The following is a 20,883-nucleotide window of genomic DNA, read 5'->3' as shown; positions in this document are numbered from 1 at the left end:
ATTTCTGTAAGTAGTCCAGGCCCCTAAGAAGGAAGGCTCATGGATTACTGCTGCCAGATGCCATTGATAGTTAAGCCTTCATTAGAGGAGAAATCATCATGTTCTTGTATGTGGATGAAGTTTATTTACTCTGTGCATATCAGTTAGAGAACAGATGAATCTGAATGTCAGAAGTCACTCAGTCTCTGTCCAATGGATGAGTGCAGCATTTCTCAGAGGCTGAGGAGTCTGAGAACAGGAATGGCTTTGACTGAATTGTCCCTGAAGTGCCACATGTGTGTGTACCCAGGTGACTTTTGCTTGGCTCACTCAGGTGTGGCTTTAGCAGCCTGGCCACAGCCAGCACAACTCTCATTACAGCCTGGTTCTTGTATTACTGACCCTGCTTCCCAGCTGGGGACTTTTAACCTGGTTTGAGTTACTTCTTCCCTTAGTCATGTCACTTCTTTCTCGACCTGTGGGTACTGTAGCAGCTCCAGGTGGAGAAATGTGGCCTTTTGTCTTTTTTAGTTTTTTAGCAGGTAGTCCTTTGGTCATTCAGATCAATTTCATGCATTCATTTCAAACAACTCTTTTCTGCTAAAAAAAAAAAAAAAAAAGAAAAAGAAAGAAAGAAAAAAGAAAAAGAAATCCCCAGCTACTGGGCTGCCAAGCATAAGTTTCTCCCTTTCAGTGATGTGTAGTCAAATAGTAATTTTCAATGCTGGGCATTGGCTGATGTTGTATTTAATGTGTAAAAAACATGATGAGATTAACTGCATGTGACCATCTGTCGGTCTGCAAAAATTAAGTTGTAGTAAGTTTTAGTCTCTTTCCCTGTTTAATTAGCCATAATCAACTTGAGTTTTTCTTTTTGTAAGATTTTATTACAGAATAAAAGCTTCTCCAGTGAATTTTGTGCTTTTAACTTCAAAATGAAGCATGTGTGATGGAAAGTGTATTCTTGTTCAGCTTGTGATCAATAAGTGTTTTTACAGTAGAATAATCACAGAAGGCAACACAGAGGACAGAGTTCCAGGGAATTTGCTTAAATGCTTGAAAATTCAAAGTGACTTTGTATCCAATTTACTTTCTTGACAGTTTGGAAAGTGACGGGGGAAGTATGCTTGCAAAGGATCACAGAGACGTTTTGAAGAGGAATTCTTTGAAAGGAGGTGAAATTTGCCGTGTAGGCACCAACACATGGTTGGGTCGCATCTAAGCATCCTCTTTCAAGTATTTTCCTTTGCTCTCCTTCATTTTTCATTTTGAAAAGGTACCTAGGAGAGTACTTTTGCATCCCCCAGTGTAGGGATATCTGTGGTTGGCAGGAAGAAGGAACTCTGCAGACCTGAGATATTTTAGAAACAGGTGGGTTTATTGCAAGGGTCGTGGGTAGCACTGGCTGAGCAGCCCTTCAGAGAAGGGTTGGATGAGACTGGTTGCATTCCATGTCTATGTAGAAACAAGGAGACTCCCAATTCACAGCCATTCCTATAGACTGTTCTAAGGCTGCTGTATGCCAGTTGTTTCCTTTGGGCAAGGTAGAATTAGAATTGGAATTTTGCTCTGTGTGAGTGCATAAAACAGCAGCAAACTCTGTTTCATTTTTGGAGAGGAAACAGCAAGGGGAAAGTGGTTTCAAACTGGGAGCTAATTGCTTTGTGTGTCTGATAGATTGACCACAAAATTTGAGGAGGTCCTGTGGCACATGGGAGAAGCAACTCTACTTTCAGTATGATGAGGAGCATCTCTTTGCCTGGCAGCTGCTGGCTGTACCATAAAACACTTGAAGAAATAAAGTGCTGTGTCAGGCTTACCTGAGATTTCTGCTCAGTTCTTGGGAGTGGAGCTGTGCCACCTAAAAACGCCCTGGCTTTGAGGGCAGCCTCCCTCTCTCTCCATGGCGAGTGCCTGGGTACACTCCAGAGGGGCTCAGCAGTTCAGCTTGGGTAAGCATCAAGGGTCTGTGTCCCTTTCAGAAGACTTAATGTGGGAAACTTTACAAGAGCTGGCTTTCAGCCAGGCTTTGTGATCCTCGCCAGTTCTAGCTGTGCCACTGATACTGAGAGTCTTTCTAAGATACCAGAGTCGCCTTTCCAAAAAATCACTCAGGATTTGGCAGCTTCCATGTACAGCATGATATGAGGTCCTACAGTTCTCTCTGTTTTTTGAATAGGTGATGAATCTTGGTGATGGATTTAGTAATCTTACTGGCAAGTATTTCTCTCTTACTGACTTCTATCTTAATGTACTTTTTTTTTTTTTTTTTTTGTTCCTGTTCTCATAAAAATACCTACTGCCATATATGCTGTATGGTTTAGGGACAGTTGCTTGCTATGTCTGTGTTCAACACACTTTAGAAAAATATTCCATACCTTCTATATGGAAATAACATTCTCAGTGAACGGTTAGCCATCAGTGAATGAATTCCCTTTCCTTTGAATGTTTAAACTTAGAATCTACAGAACTGTTGAATGCCAATTTATGGCAGATACTTTAAAATTCTGTCTTGTGCTTAGACTAACGTAGCTAGAGAATCTTGTTAAACTTCAGTGAAATCTCTTTGTGTAACTCCTAGCTAACATTAGCATAATCTATTGTTCTGTGAGGACATCAGGAAGTGATAGCAGCTTCTATAGAGTTGCCTCAGTTTACAGTGCACATGGTGGTTATGAACAGAAAACTTTTCAAAGGAGAGCTGATGATAGTTAAACTCCTGTCTCCTGTTTTGCCAGTAGCAGGTATTTGTATGTCATTGTTAGGTCCTTATCCTAAGCTTGTAACTCCTCTGGGTTAAGGCTCTGTGTTTCATGAGAGGGCAGTGATTGCCTGCAGGATAGATGCTGTCTCTTCAGCATTAGCTAATGGCTGCTGAGTGTGTGGCTTTGTTTGTTAATGCATTGTTGTTGTCTGTGTTGTCAGTGATGGATTTTTTTGTTGCCTTTCCCGTTGTCAGACTGGGAATCCCTTCACTGATGCACAGAAGTTTGCCAATAATTGTGTACCAAAATCAGAAATACCTGCTGGTAACCTGTCAGGTTTGTCATGCAGTCATGACTTTACTATAAGAAGTCTGTTTCTTTCCTACCAGAAAAATCAAGCATCTTGAATAACTTTTTCTGCTTAATTGCTGATTACTTCATAGATCCACTAATGTTTCTTAACAAGTAAATGGTTTGTAGATACTCACTGTGTAATGTCCTTTAGAAAAGAGCACTTCAAAATACACTGGGTTTCTCCTTGCAAGCACTTTCTCTTAGTGCACTCTGCCAGGAATGAGACCCAAGTGATTTTTGTGTGGGAAAAACCATTCTGTGGTATATGGGCTCCAGCTGTCAAGGCAGAGGTACACACCTATCCAGATTAGGAGTAAATTCACTCTGGGATCGTTCTGTGCTCATAAATGAGAGGGGAAATGAAGACCATAGTATGGACACGTCTGTGTCATAAATAGAGCAGAACAAGGCTGAAATGAGGTTTCTGTTCATCCTGCTCTATTGCAAGGTGTGGAGATGCACAGGACACTAAGCTGTGTTTGTGCTTTGCAGATAACTGGTGTTTGGTGGCTCTTTGCACATGGAATGTCAGAGGCTGAAATGTCTAAAGGACTGGCTAGTTGAGCTGATGATTCATTAAGCGGCATGCTTCTGTTTGAGTCAATATTGAATTGATGTCCCAAAATAGTGCTAAGAGGCACGGTGTTCCTGGAGATGGTTGATTTTAGATGAGCTGCGGAACAAATGTCCTGAACTGATGACTAACATCTCCTGCTACTTTAGATAAGCAAGGTTTTCTTATGCTGAGAATTAACAGTCTATTAGGTAATTGTTTTTGGCATCTGTCAATTAGCCCACATGCTTTATTGAATAACTTATTCTTGATTTATTTACTGAACTGCTAAAACATAAATTTGCATTATTAAATAAGTGATGCTTCAATAAAATTACATGTATGCATAATAATATGCTTGCTCGTTTAGGATATTTGCATCCTTTTGGTTTTGTATCTATGCCACAAAGAACTATTATTTTTATCTGTGATAGAATTTGAAGTCAGATATGAGCTAAAAGGACTGGCTGCTGTCTGGAGGAATGAAGTGTTTCTGTGTTTGGGTCTAACTCAGTGCAGACTGGAAAGCACCATGTCCAGAAGCAGAGAAGTGTATGGTCAGTTCCTGATGGAGAAGGGAAACTGCTTTTCCTGGAAGTTCTTGAGACTTAAAAATAAAGACATTATTTTTTTCTGTCTGTTTACAAAGTAATTGTCTGTAAAATTAGGAGGCATGAAATGTTTTCTGTGTTTGGGGCAGATCACTCTACTCATGAATCAGACACTGTATGGAACAGAATTTTAAAGACTGTCTCAAGTTATGGCTTAGCCACAATTCACTGTCCTGGGATACTGGATGGTTATCTCCTGATGAAAATTCTTTTTGGCTGAAGAAATACCTCATGAAATTAGCTGTTTTGTACTGAGTTAATTCCCCACCTTGTGTTGTGCACACAAGAGCATGTTTAGACAGATAAAAGAGCATCTCGATTTTTATCTGCTGAAGGCTTAGGACATTCTATATTCATGAGGAACGGGGAGCTTAATGAATGGATGCTGAGAGCTGGGGAGCTTAATGAGTAAACGCTGAGAGCTGAAGTGAGCATGTGCTTTGAATGTTGCTCTTGTTAGTCTCTGAGGACAACCTTGCTCTGACATCCTGACACGCTGGCTTTGCAGCCTGCAGTTCACATGCCAGTGTATACACAGGTAAGTCCTGCCAGTTCCTGGGTGAATTTACACTTCAGGACATCCATTCAAGTATTGATCCTTCCTTTCTTAAAATCATCAGAAGTTTTAATTTCCTGCTAGATCAAATGCCATACAAATATGTGCTGTGGACCTGACCTTTTAGAAAAATCCATTTCAGGTTGAGTGTTTGCACTTCAGTGCAATTCATGACGAGAGGCTGTAGAGCAAAGAAAGAATTCGGTAGCACAGGGCAGTCATTTCCCCAGAGCAAAAGCTCCAGGATCTTGTTTTTTCCCAAAAGAGAGTCCTAACAGTCACATTTTTTTAAAGCATTTTTTACATGTTTGACTGTGACTACACCAGCAAATGCATGGGGCTTTTCCCCTTCTTTCCTTAGAAGTAGAGATAATGTTTGCAGAGACTTCCTCTAAAATCAGCTTGGAGATCAGCCAAATACCAAATAACATAATGGTCATTTTGGTGTCCAGCTTGAGATACTTCAAAGAAGGTTCTTACTCTCAAATGACAGTAATTTATCTACAAGATGGATCATGTAGGGCAGAAAAAATAAGTTGCTGTGGTAATTTGAATTTATGCTTTTCCCTTAAAATAAATTAATTACAACAGGTAGCAGTGAAGTCGTCCACAAGTTCTTGCACTAGTAGTGGTACTGTTTGACATTATGTGACCCTCAAACTCCTCCCTTCACAGATCATTGAAAAACTCATGTTCTTCTTTCTCTACTGTTTATTCTAGGAGGTCCCAAACAGGTTCTGCTGTCTGATAGGAACAAAGCAAATCTCTTTTGTTCAGAAAGCAAACCTCTCTTGTCTCTGTCCCCAGGAAACGGGCCCTGACTATTTGGTATCTTTTGCATGTACAAGTTATAACTAAAAAAGCCACAGTAGGTTTTTAATAGTTTGTGTCATTAAGCAAAACTCTGCTTTATTTTTATTTTCTTTAAGTCAAAATTTCAGAGGAAAGCTCTTTATAGTTGAAGTTTTGGAAGTAGGGCACAGTATCAGCACTGTACATGTACGTAGACAATGTGGCATGCAATGTTTTGGGTTTTTTTTCCTCTAACTGAATCAATATTTTATATATCTCAAGTCCTAGCAGTAATAAAGGATTCAGAGGAGTGGGTTTCTTACAACCAGTCTCTGAGCTTTTGTTTATTTATGCTTTTCCTGTCTATCTATCCCAAAAAAAAAAAAAAAAAAAAAAGGCACCCACATGAAATTGCACGGCAAGAGGCAGCATGTGCTCAGGGGCTGGTAGAGTATAGACCTGTGATGGGGTTCACACAGATTGATGGACTTCTATTAAAACCTGTAAACTAACTCCTCTCTGTGGTGTGCCCTGAGCAAGAAGAGAGATGAGATTTTTTTTCAAGTGAGAATGGCACTGGGAAAGGGCAAGATACAAAAGTGAACTGTGTTGGCACCAACGTTTTACAGACAGGGAAGGGTAGCACGAACAGACTCTATAAAATAGGTATACCACTTGGGATCTGTGGCTGAGGATAAGGTGGAGGACTGTGAAATATGTTTGAAGCACAGCAGAAGTTCAAATTAGGAATAAAGGAAGAGCAGCAAAAAAAGAGAGAAAGAATAAGATATGCCTGAAAAGATTAAAGGGCTCTGAAAAGTTGGAGCTCTTATATTGTGTAAGGGATGATTTGAATTCACGTCTCTTTTCCTCATTAATGATCTCTTTCTCACAGAATTATAACTGCTGATGAGCAAGCATCACAGTTCTTTGCTCAGGTATTTAAGCAATAATTACAGCTATGCAAACGCAGAATGCTTAAATATGGCACTGCTTTTATGCTTTTATTGTGCAAAACACTGAATTTACTCTTAGAGACCGATGGTGCTGCGGTTGTAGCCCTGCAGCACAGGAGAGACCTACCTGTACAGAGTGTTCATTGTGTTACACATGAGGAATTCATTTGCTGAGCCTGATTTCAGGTATCTGACAGCAGCTGGTTCAGTGCTTCATGAAAACAGCTCATTCTCTTGAAAAAAGCCCTGCTGTCTTCCAGGCATTCTGCAAGTGGGGAAATTGTGCTAGAGCACAATGCCCAGCAGGGAATGTACTTGTGTTAGCGATCTTTTGCCACTTAGCACTTAAATTAGGCTTCAGCTTTTATGCTGAAAAGCTAATATGCCGCCTTGAAAAGAATACAGGCATAGTTTAGAACAGATTATCAAGGCAAAAGATTGGCTGGATAGGAGCAAAAGAAAATTACACGTGTACTGAAGTATTTAAAAAACCAGTATCCTCATTACTGGCTTGTTCACAGTTACTTGGTTCCCTTTCTAGGAAAATGTGTTAATTCTTTGTGAAGACTGAAATTTGATAGGGCACCTGATGTGGTTTGCTAGCAAAAAATGGTGGTTTTGACAGCTCTGTACTGCAAAGCTGAGATTTCTCAGTGGTGGTGGCATCAATCAGTTAAAGCACAAGTGTTTCTTCAGCCATGTCTGTGTCCTTTAGATGACTAAGGGACCTTGAGCCAAACAATTACAGCAGATAGAACAGGGCAGTCCCCAAAATTTCAATTGTAGTTTATAGATCTCCTCAACCCAATCTATTACCTGTCATCAAGGCTTTAGAGGTAATACAACTGTCTAGTATCTTTCCGATGACATGAGTTTTTGCATGATGGTTAAGAACTTGGTTGTCCAGATTTTCTTTTTTCTAGTAAAGAGAAACAGGGCAGTGACTTGAACTAAGGCTTTGTACTCCTTTCTTCATTCTCAGATGGACTGAGAGGGAAGGCTGTAAATTCTTGGTCAAGTTTTACACAGTCAGGAAGACCAGGATGAATTACCAGGCGTATGCAGAATAAAGAAGCTTTTTAGAATTAAAAATAAACAAACAAAAACACAGAAAAAAACCCCCAAATACTGAGAGAGCAAGTTTCAAGTAGCTTTGTCTCTTTTGGTTTTCAAATTGATCATGTGACACGCAGCAGTTGCTCAGCCTCCAGTACAGATTGTCACTTGCTGTGAAGAGTTCTCAGTGAATCCTGGATCCAACAAGACATTAAAATCTCATTAAAATATAGTTTCATTCTGAAGCTTAGCTCCTTCGTCAGTGCACAGACTATGCTCCAGCCAAGCTTTTTGCAGTTAGATTTTTCCACTGTCCCAGCTGGGATGAAGATAAAACATTTTAGTGTTTGAACTCATCTACCAGTCTGATGGCGGTTTGAAGGATAATTGTCCCATATCAGCTCAGTGCAGGAAACCAAATCATCCTTGAAAGAAGCCATGTGTGGTTCTCATCACACTCGAGGTACCCAGAGTTCATGAACAGGAGTGGCCAGCAGAATAGTTCTTGCATTTCTTTAAAGTTGGGCATAATGATAAGTTTAACAGCTCCAGTGGAGTTCCTTGTCTCACTCGAGGATGGATGGATCTCACAGTTTCCAGCTTTGGTATATGGAAGACAAACGTGTGGGTTTGAACTGCAGCACATCAGTGTGTCAAGTCAGACCTGTGCTTAAAGCAGCAGTGCTTAATACTGTTTTATTAACAAGGATGGGTAACCAAAATTTCTGTTTTTTTCTTAAACAAAGAGTTTCATTAGGGAGAAAAAGAGAATAAAGTTGTTCATCTTGTTCTCTGATATATAATCTCCACAATTTGCTGAGATGATTTCTGCTTCAGATTAAAATGTCTGAATCCAAATACTTTAAAATGAAAGTTGATGAAGGAAATCCAGGTGGATTTTCTAGAGACATAGATTAAGCATGTCAATTGGTGTATGGTTCATTTGCAGCAAAGGGGAAAGCGTAAGAACACAAAGTGTAGTGGATGAGCTGTGAATTTTATCATAATTATTGTTGTTTTGCTTGTGAAGAAATACTAACTGGAGTCCTGATCAGGAATGATAAGTCACACAATCTTATGATCCACCTGAGCAGAGAAGAGTATGCTGTGAGGTGGTGAGCAGCCAGGAGTTTCTGTTTGAATACCATATGGAGGTGCGTTTAGTGTATTCATGGGAAATGTCAGAAGGCTAAAATTTTACTATTTAGTGTGTTCCTGAGGAGACAAATATAAAGTAGCTAAGCAGGAGGGTATTTCTAAAGAAAACCCAGTGAATTCTGTTGTAAGGCCAGTCTGTCTTTCATATTCATTCCGTTCCCAAGCTGAAGAGAGTACGAGTTTCAGAAACTGTGCCTAAGAGAAATGCACAAGGGAGTAGGAAACTGTTTCACTTTGAAATTGGTCCCCAATTTTATTTGTTTAGAATGTGAATGTTCTTGTGAGGTTGGCCATGGCATTCTCAGCTCAGAAAAATCGGATTAATCCTAGTTTTTTGATGTTCCTCCTGGGAGAAAATTCTCTCTTGAACAGTTGGTATGAATTTAATCCCTTCATATTCCATTCTCAAGAAATGCTGGAACCACTGTACTCAGGAAACCCAAGATACTTTTAAAAGGACAAAGGCAATACTTTGTGCTGAGGGTACCTACAGGTAAAGGAAAGGTGTTGGCTTAGACAGGAGGAGTCTAAGTGGTGAAAAAAAGTAGTAAAAACACCTTTCAGGACTGAATGCCGGAATGTCTGTGCCTTCTCCTTTAATGGGTAGGCAGTAAGGAGGTGCAGAGCTGTTGAGCCTTCAGGTACTTCAGGAAACAGTCCTCCCTTAAATGTACTCCCTGCTCCCAGGGCTTCTCCGAGTGCTGCATCACTGGTGCAGCCTGGTCCCTCTCTTGCCCTTGCAGAGTGGATCCCTGCAGGAATTGGCATCTTCATATTTTAATTGTAGTTTTGGATTGTTGTGGTATGTGTAGGTTTTTTTTTTTTTCTGGATGCTGGCAGGAGTTCTTAAAACCCCTTTCTGATGCTATGGGTACCAGAGCACCAATCTGTGGGTCACTGAGCCCCTGACTGGGCAGGACAGAGCAGTGGGCACCCGTGTGGGTGTTATGGAGAGATCTCTTCAATAAAAAAGAGTTCATTGCTGCTGCTGCCAAGAAAATAAAGTGGATTAGGGTCTGGTTAGGGCTACAGAAGAAATGTTATGTGATGGTACAGTGTAGTTCTGAGACTCCAAACAGTGTAGATCCAATTACTTTTGGCCGTTTCCAGAAGCTGGAATGTATGCGATATACACATCATTGAGCAAACAGCAGCTTTTCATCTCAAACATGCCAGTGAGCTTCTTTGGTCAGGTGGTCTGGGTTCTGCTCCTTCCAGCTCCTGTGGCACCTGCAAAATAACAAAGGGAAAAAGATGGGGAAAAAAGTGGAGTTCATGTTGCAGCCCCTTGAGCTGGCTGTTCACAGCCAGGCCACAGCACACAGGTGTAGGCATTTCTTGGGCTGCAGATGCAGGCACAGAAGTTTGGGAAAGTATAATCTAAAGTTAGAAAACCATGTAGGTAGAATAGGTTATGGTTTGCACATGGAAAAGTGTATGGATTCACATCTGCAATGTGACTTGACGCTGAGCAACATTTTCAAGTTAATGTTCTTGATGCTGGTATCCATCTGGGGTATGAGTAGATGTCTGATTTTTGGAGATTGTGATCTACTCATGCTTCATTGTAATCATAATGAATGTATTAAAAGGAAAAAAGAGTGGAAGTGGATATTCCAAACAATGGCTTTCACAAGTGTCCCACAAGACCTACTGAAGATTCAGAAAGGTCTTAATTCTATTTTTGTTTTTTTTCTGATATTTCTTATGAGGTGACTTCTTTCCCAAATCATGGTCCTTTCTTCTTGTCTCATCTTAAAATGTAGTCTCACTAAAAATTAATATTTGCAGTAAAATACAAATTCATGTGCTATTGTGTCCCAAAAAAATCTTTTAATGAGGCTTTAATTAATGAATAATATCTACACAACAGTAGGAGAACCCTGCAAGATCCAGTGTTGTGTTGTGAAAGAAAGGGATATGAAGTACAAAGTAGATCTAAAATTGCTGTAAAATGATGAATCTCTTTCTGTTAGGAAAGCTTCACTTTCTCATAACAAGGTAACATAACCAAACATTATGCTTTCCTTCTCTGCAAAATCAGACTGATTGTGTATTGGCTCACGGGATGTTTACCTGGGCTGAAGTACTGCTCTGGAATTCACACTGTAAATAGGCTAGCTAGACTCCTGGGATTAATCCGTTCTATCTGGAGAACACCCTCCAATTTGTCATAACGTGATAACTTGGTAAATACTACATCATCTGCCAAGTAAGTATTATATAATATGTTTGATTTAAATATGCAGACTATTAAAAGAACATGGATCAACCTGGCAGCACCTGAGAGGACCATCACATGTCATGTTTTTTGTTGCCTCTTTAGTGAAAAAATCACATCTCCATTTTTTATTTTTTTTTAATTCTTGAATCTGATATATATTATTTTTATGCATGTTTTTCGAGTTTTTTTGTGTGGCACCTTGCAGGATCCTGGTCCACTGAAATGAAAAGGAGCTACAGTGCAATATGATAATAGAAATAATTTCTTTCAGATTTTATAAGCCACATAAAGGACTCAATTGTGGTGCACTCTTTTTCTCTATAGAGTATTTATTACTATTATAATTAATAGCTGTGAGAACATATTGAAGTTTTATGCTTCTGTCCTTATTTTTTGGTCTTTTTGGGATAAGAACTCTATGTATAAAATAGGCCTGTTGAAGTAAACTGAAGACGGTATCATGTCCCCTTCTGTCCTTGAATGAGAGATCTGTCCTTGTTCTGGTCAAAATGGCTATGTAAAAAGTGAAAATGGGGAGGAAACTGCCAGGGCCTGACTGAGTTTTCTGTGGGGCAGGGTTGATGTGGAATGCTAAGGTCTGGGATTCTGATGCTTCCCTGTCCCCATACCCTCATTCCCTGTGGTAAAAAGGATGGAAAACAGCACAGAAGTAAGACCCATGTTTTGACCTTGGGCTAGTCACTGAAAAGATTAAAAAAACCAAAAAATCACCTTGATACTTCTCTAGTATTGACACTTAACGTAGGTACATCCTTTCTATATCTTAGGGGAAAGAAAAAAAAAAAAAGAGCAGTGCTCTTTAGACTTTTAAACTGTGGTATGGTCTAAAATTTACTGTAGTTCAGGTTGCTGCATTATTTGTTTTAATGCCTTTTTGGGGATCATAGGGCGTATGAATGGCTGAGTTTTGACTGTAGAAATCCATAATCTCTGTTTACCTCCAAGTTAAAATTTAAGTTTTGAATAATTATGCAATCTTTAAGAATTAATTTTCAGTGGAATCTGCCAACATCTGGCTTTTGCATTCATCAAGTTGCAGTTAAGTCCCTTTTGCAGTTGTGTGTCCTAGTTCTGTAGAGCGTGGTCTACAGGAGTAGATTAATTCAGAATACTTGTGCCAGGATTTTCTAGTCCTTAAGAAGTTTCTCTTTAAAAATCTAGCTGTTTCAATGCCCAGCACTAAGCATGGCACTCTTCCAGGAGCAGTGTTCCTGCTGTAATGTGTTTACTCTAGATATCACTAGGATAAAAAATGGGAATGCAAGAAACTGAAAAGATGAGAATACAGGACTGACAGGATTTCTAGGTGCATTGCATTTGTGTGTGAAGTACTTGTGTATGCCCTTGGCTCAATGAAAGGGTGTCAAAATGCCACTCTTTTTCTGGAAGGGTTTGGCATCCTGCAGTGCTGGAAAGGTGCTCTGACTCCCCAGTGCCTTTGCACTAACATGGTAGTTAGAATGGAGATGAAACAGTACTACAAGTCTGAAAACATGGAGCTGTGGCAAGCCAGGTTCTGGTTTTGATCGTCTGTGTGGGCCCATCCTTAAAGAAAGGGTAAAAAGGCAGTGTGTTCCCTCTTAGTCTAGTCCTCATCAGACCCATCCAAGGCAGTGGGTTGTACCACATCGTCTGCCTTCTCCTTAGGGAGTCACAGCAGCACTTGGCTGTATCAAGTGTTATTCCCCTGGATGTGGCACAGCGTGTTCCTGAAAATAAGAATGGAGTCATCCCAACTTGTTCAGAGCCCCCTTATCAGTCTCTGCGTTTATTCTCTCCATCGTGGTACAGTAACTGCTGCAAAATTTCCAGTGCGTGTATCGAGTTACAGATTAGTGCAGGCCCCTGTGGTTCTTGGAACAGCATGGGGCTGTTTTTGTTTACTGATGACATTTATCCTCTCATTTCCTTTTGGAAGCATGACAGCTTCTCACTGTCTCATGGGGAATGTACTTACAGGACCTTCTTTTCATGCCATGTCTGACAGCAAGCGCTGCACTGCACGGTATCCGTGTCTGCTTGCCATGGAGCCGCTGCTGGTGCTTCCAGCAGTCACACTGGCAGGAGCTTGGCTGGAAGCAAAAGGGTCTCTAAGGGCAGTTTTCTTGTCTTGCAGGAGGAGACCGAGAGCGGATGACAGCGAATCATGAGACCTACCTACTCATGGCGAGCACGCAGAATGACATGGAGGATTGGGTGAGATCCATCCGCAGGGTTATATGGGCACCCTTTGGAGGAGGTGAGTCACTGGGGGAACATGCCGTGCTCACAGACACACAAAGACGCACAGGGGTTCTTCTGTTATCTCTGAGTCACAGCCAGCGTTTTGAAGTAAAGAGGAGAATGGTCTAGTTCTTTCCAGAAAAGTGGAGTAAACATGTTTCCACGCAGAGGGCTCAATTAAAAGACTTTGAACTGTCTGGAACCACTTCCCTTGATGAAGGTAGCACATGATAGTGTGAGGGGAAGTTTTCACAGAGGATTGGTCTTGGAGGAAATCAGCTTTCCTGCGGGGAGAGGCAGGGTAATTCCTTTGGTCACCAGCTGAAAAACCATCCATGGTGTTTCTTAAATGGCTGTTCAAAAAGCTGTCAGCGATTTTCCTGCCAGTGACAGCTAAGACCAGTAATAGTCTTATATAAAGCTGTGCCTCAGAATATTAGCACTAACAGTGTGGGAATTTGATTGGCATCTCCAATGATTTCAGTAGTACTGGACCAAAATTTATTGCTTGGAGTCTAGTTGTCTTTTTAAAATGCTCTCTTACATTGAATGGGCTGCAAATTATTGTAATAATTTTCATCATTACTATTCTGGTGATAATATCTAAATTATAATACAAGTGTGATTGATACACTTGCACAAAGCGTCTGTATGTTAATCAGTCTGATCCTTGGAGCTCTCAGATCTCTTAAGTTTGAGGACAGAAATATTTTTCTACAGTGGAACACGACCTGTATTGCAGCAAATGATTAGTCTTGTCTGCAAGTTGCTGGAAAAAAGTCAGGAGGGCACGATTGTCTGTGCTGTTTCCCAATCAAGAGGTGCAGTTGTCACTGAAAACTCCTATTGCTCACTTCTTTCTCTAACTGCTGGGTAGAACACGGGAGGGAGGAGGGAGAGACTAATGGAAATTTTAAAGAAAACTTTTCTTGTAGGCCACTCATCTTCCTTTGTGCTTTATTCAGGTCACACCATGTTTAGGAGGGGACTTTGGCCTCATTGGTGGGCTGCACTGAGGGTCTTGGTGAGCTAGGGCCTGCCTGGCATCTCTGAAACATGACTGCCTTCTCCTTAGCTGCTCCTGGGGAAACAAAAAAGATGGTGCAAAGCAGTCGTGTCACTGACATCTGGCCCTTTATGTTAAATAAGATGGCACAGTCCTGCATCTGGGAATGTAGATCTCGGAATGCTGGGGAGGGGGGGAAAAAAAGCATATAAAAAAACTCCAAAACTCAAAAAGTGGAAGGTTTGTCTTAAAAGGCATGAACTGCTACAGGTATCTGGAGTTGGTTTGGGAAAGGGAAGGTATGAGTAGCACAGTCTTCTATAATGAGGGTAGGTAAGAAACCTGGGATTTTATATAGCACAAAGATTATCCATCCCCAGCTTTCTCTTCAGAAAGTAGGCCTTGTGTTGAGCTCCTCAGCATTCTCCTACTCCAGTCCAGTAGCAGCATAAGCTGCTGTGGCAGTAATAAACTTGGAGGCTTAGCAGAAGTGGATTTCTCCAAGAGTATCTTTGGGGATTTTTGCACTTGGCTTCCTGCACCACAGTATCTTTCTGTGGCAGATAAAAAGGAAAGGCAGCCTTGCTGTTCCTCTGCAAGTGGAGGTGTCTCTACATGTCACAGGCGGGGAGCTGCGATTAGGTGAAACGGAATTCTAGCCCAAGTCAGTGAACGCAGGGTTACAAATAGAAACCAAATCTCTCAAGTCCTGACCCTGTGCTTTCTTCACCAGCTCCTCATTTGCTTTTATAGGGCAAGAGCTATTTCTGATTTGCAGCTGGGAATCCTTCCAGCCACCAAGAAAATTCTCAGGACACCATCATTGTTGTAGCAATGTTTAATGCCAGTTACTGAGGGAAGCACCTCGCTGAGGATTTTGCTTGCTGATTTGCGTGAAACTAGGGGGGTGCAGTCCTCGCATTACCTTTTCAATTCATTTGCTGTTAAAACTCTTCAAAGTAAGTTCTTATTTTTCTTTTTGGGTTTCTTGAGCAAGTATACTGATTCAGCGTTGTTTGTATTGGGAAGCAAACAGTTAACTCCCTGGAAAAAGCAAAAATAGCTGGAACATAATTTAGGGTGTAGTGTTAATGGAGAGGGTTTGACTGTGATAACAAGGTAAAGGCAGTACCTTGGGATGTGTCACCGTTAAGAACCGAGATTCCAACATGTCCCCCATTTTATTAACTACTTGATAGTCAGAGCTCTCTTAACAAGTGTAAATAAATCCTGGTAACTGTTCTGTAATTATGAATGACCCGACACACTTGTATTTTTATTGCCCTTTGCTATTTGGATGTTGCTACAGCTGCTGCAACAGTCTGACTCTTCTTAAGACAGGCACTTCTGACTGAAGATGTCTTAAGAGCCTGCCTTTTTGATCTGTGGCTGCTGAAGTTAAAACGTTTTACGTATTATAATGGCTGTAAAAAAGATACAGGAAAGTTGCAATCACATGATGACGACTAGCCAGTAACAAGTAATTACTTGCAATGCAGAATTACTTCAGGCAGCTAATTAATCAAAACACTAGTTTTATATCAGCTTCCTGATTTTCAGTACTTAATGGTAAACCACAATAGCCTGGTGTCACACAAGTCAAGTGCCACTTTGAGTAACATGTGAATTTTCTGGTTCTTTTAAGCATTGTAAGTAAGCTCTGTATGTGTGTGTGCAGCGGATGTGTACAAGCCTTGCTGAGCCACTAATATTTAAAGTTTGTCTGGCAGTGGGAGAGGACTCCTGGTACCCGAGTGAGGAGCTCTGTAAATGATTAACTGTATCTTTGTTGTTTGTTAACCTGTGCTAGAAGGAGAAGGTTGGGAGGGGGGCAGGTGGGAATCTGCTAAGCTCATCAGAACCAGGTTGTTTTTGTGCACCAGAAAAATAAGGTGACTGTGGAAAGAAAAATCTGAAAGGGAAAAGAAATGTAAATGAGGCAGGGCTTGTAATGCCTGTTTGCACATGAAATTCCCTTCCTGATTAGATTAAAAAGGCAATTTTTTACAGAGCCTGCAACTAAGGGGGGGAGGGAGGACGCGAGAAGGAGCATGAGCATTTTAGCAGGGGTAGCAGTGTAAGGTCTGGCACCTCCTGCAGGAGCCAGGCACAGCCTGCTCGCCTTCCCCGCCGCCGCACATGACAGGCGCCTGAAGTCAACTCAAAGTCACCCGAGGAGACACGGACCCGCGCTGCGGCTGCCGCGCCGCGTCCTCCCCGCACCTGCTGCACGGCGGCGGGGAGCGGCACAGCACAGAGCCCTGCTGCCAGCCCTGCTGCCGGCCAGAGCCCTGCTGCCGGCAGAGCCCTGCTCCTGGCCAGAGCCCTGCTGCCAGCCCTGCTGCCGGCCAGAGCATCCCCCGCTGCAGGCACGGGCTCCTCAGCAGCTCCCGGGATCCTGCCGGCAAGGATGCGCCGCTGCCGCATCTGACGCGCCTCTCCCAGGAGAGCTCCTGGTAGTTGGAAGGCAATAAAACAAGCGAGAGAAGCACATGAGAGCATCACACGAGGAGCTGGCCGTATAAAAGGACTTTTGAGAGGAATCTGGTATGGACAAAGAGCCTCTCAGGCGAAAGGACTGTTATTTTTGCTTCTCGGTTGCCAGCAAGGAGTGTTGTATCCTGAAGGATTCTTCCATGGCCTTTTTGGTATTGTTCTTCTCTTTCCCCTTGCACACCGCACAGTGCTGAGCTTTTGCCGTGGAATTAGAGTCTCTGCCACTCAGCCTCCTCCTGTTCCAGCCGGGAGGAAGAGGTCTTTCTCCCTCTCCATCTGTGCAGGCACTTCTGTTTGAATGGAAGATACATCTTTTTGCTGAAACTCTTTTGTTGAGACATTGCATAATAGGCAGTTGTCTCACTGCAGGAAATAAAAGAAACGAAAGGAAATAGATGAAAGGAAATTGTTCCCCAAAGCAAAACTGAAGCAGGGAAGAGAACATCAAAATCGTTTCAAGCCCTACCCACGATCTAGAAGACCACAAATCTCCTAGCTCCAGAGGAAAATACACTGTTATAAAACTCCTCAGCAGTCAGTAGCGATGAGTAATCGTGGTGTTTCGTCTGGATGCTGCTGGTAAAGGAGAGCTTTGGAGGGACGTGGGGGCTCTGGCCTGTATGATGCCCGAAGACAGAAATGCTGGAGTCCGCAGCCCAGGTGCCTTAGCAGCAGCTCCCTTCATTCCTAAAACTACTTACAGGAGAATTAAGCGGTGCTTTAGTTTCCGCAAAGGTAGGTCTGTTGTGTCGCTGTGTTCTGCTGTGCTGGTGAAGCCATGGCTTCTGAGGAGCCAAGGGGGCTCTGTGTGCAGGGGCAGATGAGAACGCCGAAACAAAAGGCATTAAACAATGCAGATGCCAACATTCCACGAATGATTTATTTACTCCTTTGTTCGTTTGTTTGTAGCTGGCCAGCGGATACTGTCTCCTCTACATAATAGCCCATGAATGCAGGGATGAGGTGGAATGAGACAAGATTATTGCGGTGCCTCTGAGCAGAATTGAGTGAGAACACTGAGGGAATTAGACCTGTGATGCTCTGAGTTGCCTGTTTGGCAGAACATCAGGAAAAAGAGTTTATATTTGCATTTTGTCTGTGTGGGCGCAGGGAGGGAGAAGAGAAGGGAGCAAAGCAAGGTGATAAATGTTTATCTGTGCAGAAGCTTCAGTCCTCGATTTCAGAGGTTTCTGATGGAATGAAGTGTGGCTCTACAATGCACTGTCCTGGTGCAAGGGCTGCATTGCCACTTCATCGTGCTTCCCTGCAGCCTGCGTTTGCCTTTTCACCTGCTGCATAGAGAGGTTTATAGCCAGTTTTGTTGTGCATTGCACATACCCCTGTTGAAGCAGAGCGTGGAAATACTCGGGGTAAGAGGGCAAAGAGGAGGCTGGATGTCATAATATGTCAGCTGAAAGCACTGGAAGGGAAGCACATGTCTGAGACAGAGATACAGTGAGTGATAGTAAAGGGCTAGGGCACTTGGGGTGGATGGGGAGAAACTGTTTACATGACAAGGACAAAAAAACTTCGTGTGGAGTAAGAAGAGGATGGATATTAGTGCTGTTTTAAGAGCTCTGCTGGACTGAGAAATCCAAGTGAAAAGGCTAAGTTGTGTTTTTCTTGAAGCGCGAGAAACTATTTTACAAATTATACAAATAATACATACAAATGTTACAAATTCTGTCACCTTCTGCTGCTGCTGCTCCTTCCTCAGCTGTTCCTCTGTGCTGCCATTTGCCCTTTTGCAGGACCACGCAGCTTTTTGCTCCCAAGCCTCAGCAGCAGTGTGGTGACATCATTGCTTTCGAGGGTTGGCGAGCAGGCAGCCAGGGGCGATGTCTTGGAACGAAGGATCACAGCCAGCGAGGGGCTCACTGCAGAACTGCTGCAGAGATCAGCGAGCATCTGCAGCTGAGGTAGCCCTGGGAGCTGTTTGCCCCCTGTCCCCCCCTCCCCAAGGCCCTCGGATGCTGGAGTTCAGTCCTGCTGGAGGCTGGCCAGGAGGGATGTGCGTGTGGTGTTGCCTTTGAAGGTGTCGGTGTGAATTAGAGCTGCCTGTGCCCCGTTTATACCCTTAACTATTTGAATGTTTGGAAGTTGAATAAAGGATTAGCTGATAATTTTGCAGACAGCTGCATTCGTGCCAGGGTACAGCCTTAGGAGAGCTTCAGCTGTTGATTCTTCCCCCCATGTGTTCTGATACAGAAACTCTCCATGTCTGAAACTCCCAAGGGAAGCAGCAGCAGTTGGGGCAGAGGACAGAGTGATGGAGGTGATGCTGCTAATTTGCTTTCCTCTATATAAAATTTGTTTTGGCTGCTTTCTTGTATACATTTTCTGTCAAGGCCCCTAAATCAGCTGCAGAATGCTGGGGCATGTATTTTTAACTTGATCCCTGTCTCACTGAAGTCAGCAGAAAGATGGGCATTAACTGGACTCAGCCAACCTCTTACAGTGGTGGCACTGGCCCATTAGGCTAACTACACTTGTCTTATTAACTGGTTTACTGAGTTATTGCAACTTCATTTGCAGATTGTATACCTAAGTATATTTAAAAAAAAAAAGCAAAACTAGCCTTCTGTAAACCTAATCCATAGTTGCATAAAGCAGATCAATTAGATCTAAGCTGTTCAACATGATGCAGAAAATAAAATTAGCAGGGCAAACCACTGGCTAGTCATGGCAAGAAGTACAAGAGACTGATGACATCATCTTCACTGATTATACCGGGTATAGAACCCTTCCTGGAAGTCCACATCGAAGTTCCATTGTGACTGGCACCAAAAAATGAGATGGCAGACTTTTGGGGTTTAGGGGTTGTGCTGCAGGAGAAATCAAAACTCAGTTGTCTGAACAGAGAGAGCCAAACATCTTTAAACTCCAACCTGAAGCACATGCTCTCTGTTCAAGTACCACCAGAGGAACTTCCATAGAGAACATGCAGCGTCAGTGGAGAAAGCAGTAACTGAGGAGGCATGCAGTGGTGAGAACATTCAGTAATGTGGTGAATTTGGGTGGGCAGAGTTGTGGAGAAAGAGGCAGCATTGGCTGTAGCCAGAGAAATAGTGCAGCCTCTGATGGCTTCAACTGTGGCAAGTTCCTGGTGATGTTTCCAAGATTCTTTCCTTTCCTGTATCTAATCCTGCCCTTATATCAGAGCTGTTCTTGCAAGCACACTATTGGGGTGTGCAAATGTTCTAAACTCCAAGGTGAAAGTTTATCTTGCCTTCTTTACTGCCAGCATCACACTGACTCTGGGGCTGGGAGAAGTCTTGAAGAGGTGAAAAATACTCAGGCAGGAACAAAATTCTGCTTCCACTGGTTTTGATGGGGTTTTTCCTCTCCTGTACATAACAAAATTCTGTAGAGAGGGTGAAAATACTCCCTGTCTTTGATCCAGTCAAAACAGCACTTACTGCTGGGGAACATCTGAGCAGAAAACTGATGGGAAATAATAATTAAAAACTCCTTTTTAGGTGTTATTGTGGCCATGACAGCCACTTTTTTGTGTTATTCCAGTACCTTTGTTCTCAGCCCTGCTGTTGGAAGCCATTCATCTGATCTGTTATTTTCTGTCAATGAATTACTGATGAAGAATTATGAGCTGTTTAAAATTCTCATCCAGATTCTAAGCTGAGATAGTTCCTTTAACCTTAACTGACACTTTCTGATCAGTACAGCCCCTGAAACCAGAACTTGTTTTGTAAGCACCAGGATCCCTTGATCCTTTGTTGCACATGTACAGGTGTGGGCCATCTATGGAGACATCAGCCCTCAGTGCCTTTTGCTGTTTGAAACCTTCTGGCTCTCTGAATGCGTGTGCTGTGGTAGATCTAGAGTGGCAGATGGGCTTTTTTGAGATACTCCTTATTTCAAGCCATTCCCTATGGAGTCAAGTGGCAGAATGGCCACCTAGATTTTTTCTCCTTTTCTCCTCCTGAATCAGAAGTCCATGGACTTGAGATGTGATGCCTGCCTGTTCAGTTAGCTGAGGAAATGATTGACTAATGGTATTGCTAGATTTTAAAGCCGTACTCTGTGACTGTGTACCATGAAAAGTAACCACTGTGCTTTCACAGTTCTTGAGAAGACATATGCAGAATTTGCTTATAGCACCGTGGTGTTTTTCATAAGGTTTCTGGCTATCTATTAAGCATGGAAACTCAGTTTCTCAAAGTGTTTACAAAACT

General features: G+C 42.4%; 1 protein-coding gene across 6 annotated transcripts in view; it reads left to right on the top strand.

Annotated features, from left to right (window-relative positions):
* Positions 1–20,883, top strand: part of ARHGAP24 (Rho GTPase activating protein 24) — a 243,181-nt gene that overhangs the window by 199,917 nt on the left and 22,381 nt on the right. For 5 of the 6 annotated variants that reach the window (XM_066318112.1, XM_066318111.1, XM_066318115.1 and 2 more), the window contains one exon: positions 13,082–13,204. In XM_066318112.1, the coding sequence (XP_066174209.1) occupies positions 13,082–13,204 (123 nt within the window). Of the gene's footprint in view, positions 1–13,081; positions 13,205–16,545; positions 17,426–20,883 lie in introns of those variants that run through there. The other variant, XM_066318114.1, reaches the window with a different exon arrangement.

This window comes from Sylvia atricapilla, chromosome 4 (assembly GCF_009819655.1).
Source record: "Sylvia atricapilla isolate bSylAtr1 chromosome 4, bSylAtr1.pri, whole genome shotgun sequence".
Classification (NCBI taxonomy): domain Eukaryota; kingdom Metazoa; phylum Chordata; class Aves; order Passeriformes; family Sylviidae; genus Sylvia; species Sylvia atricapilla.
Note: the sequence above shows the minus strand (reverse complement) of the source record. Positions and strands in the feature narration are given on the sequence as shown.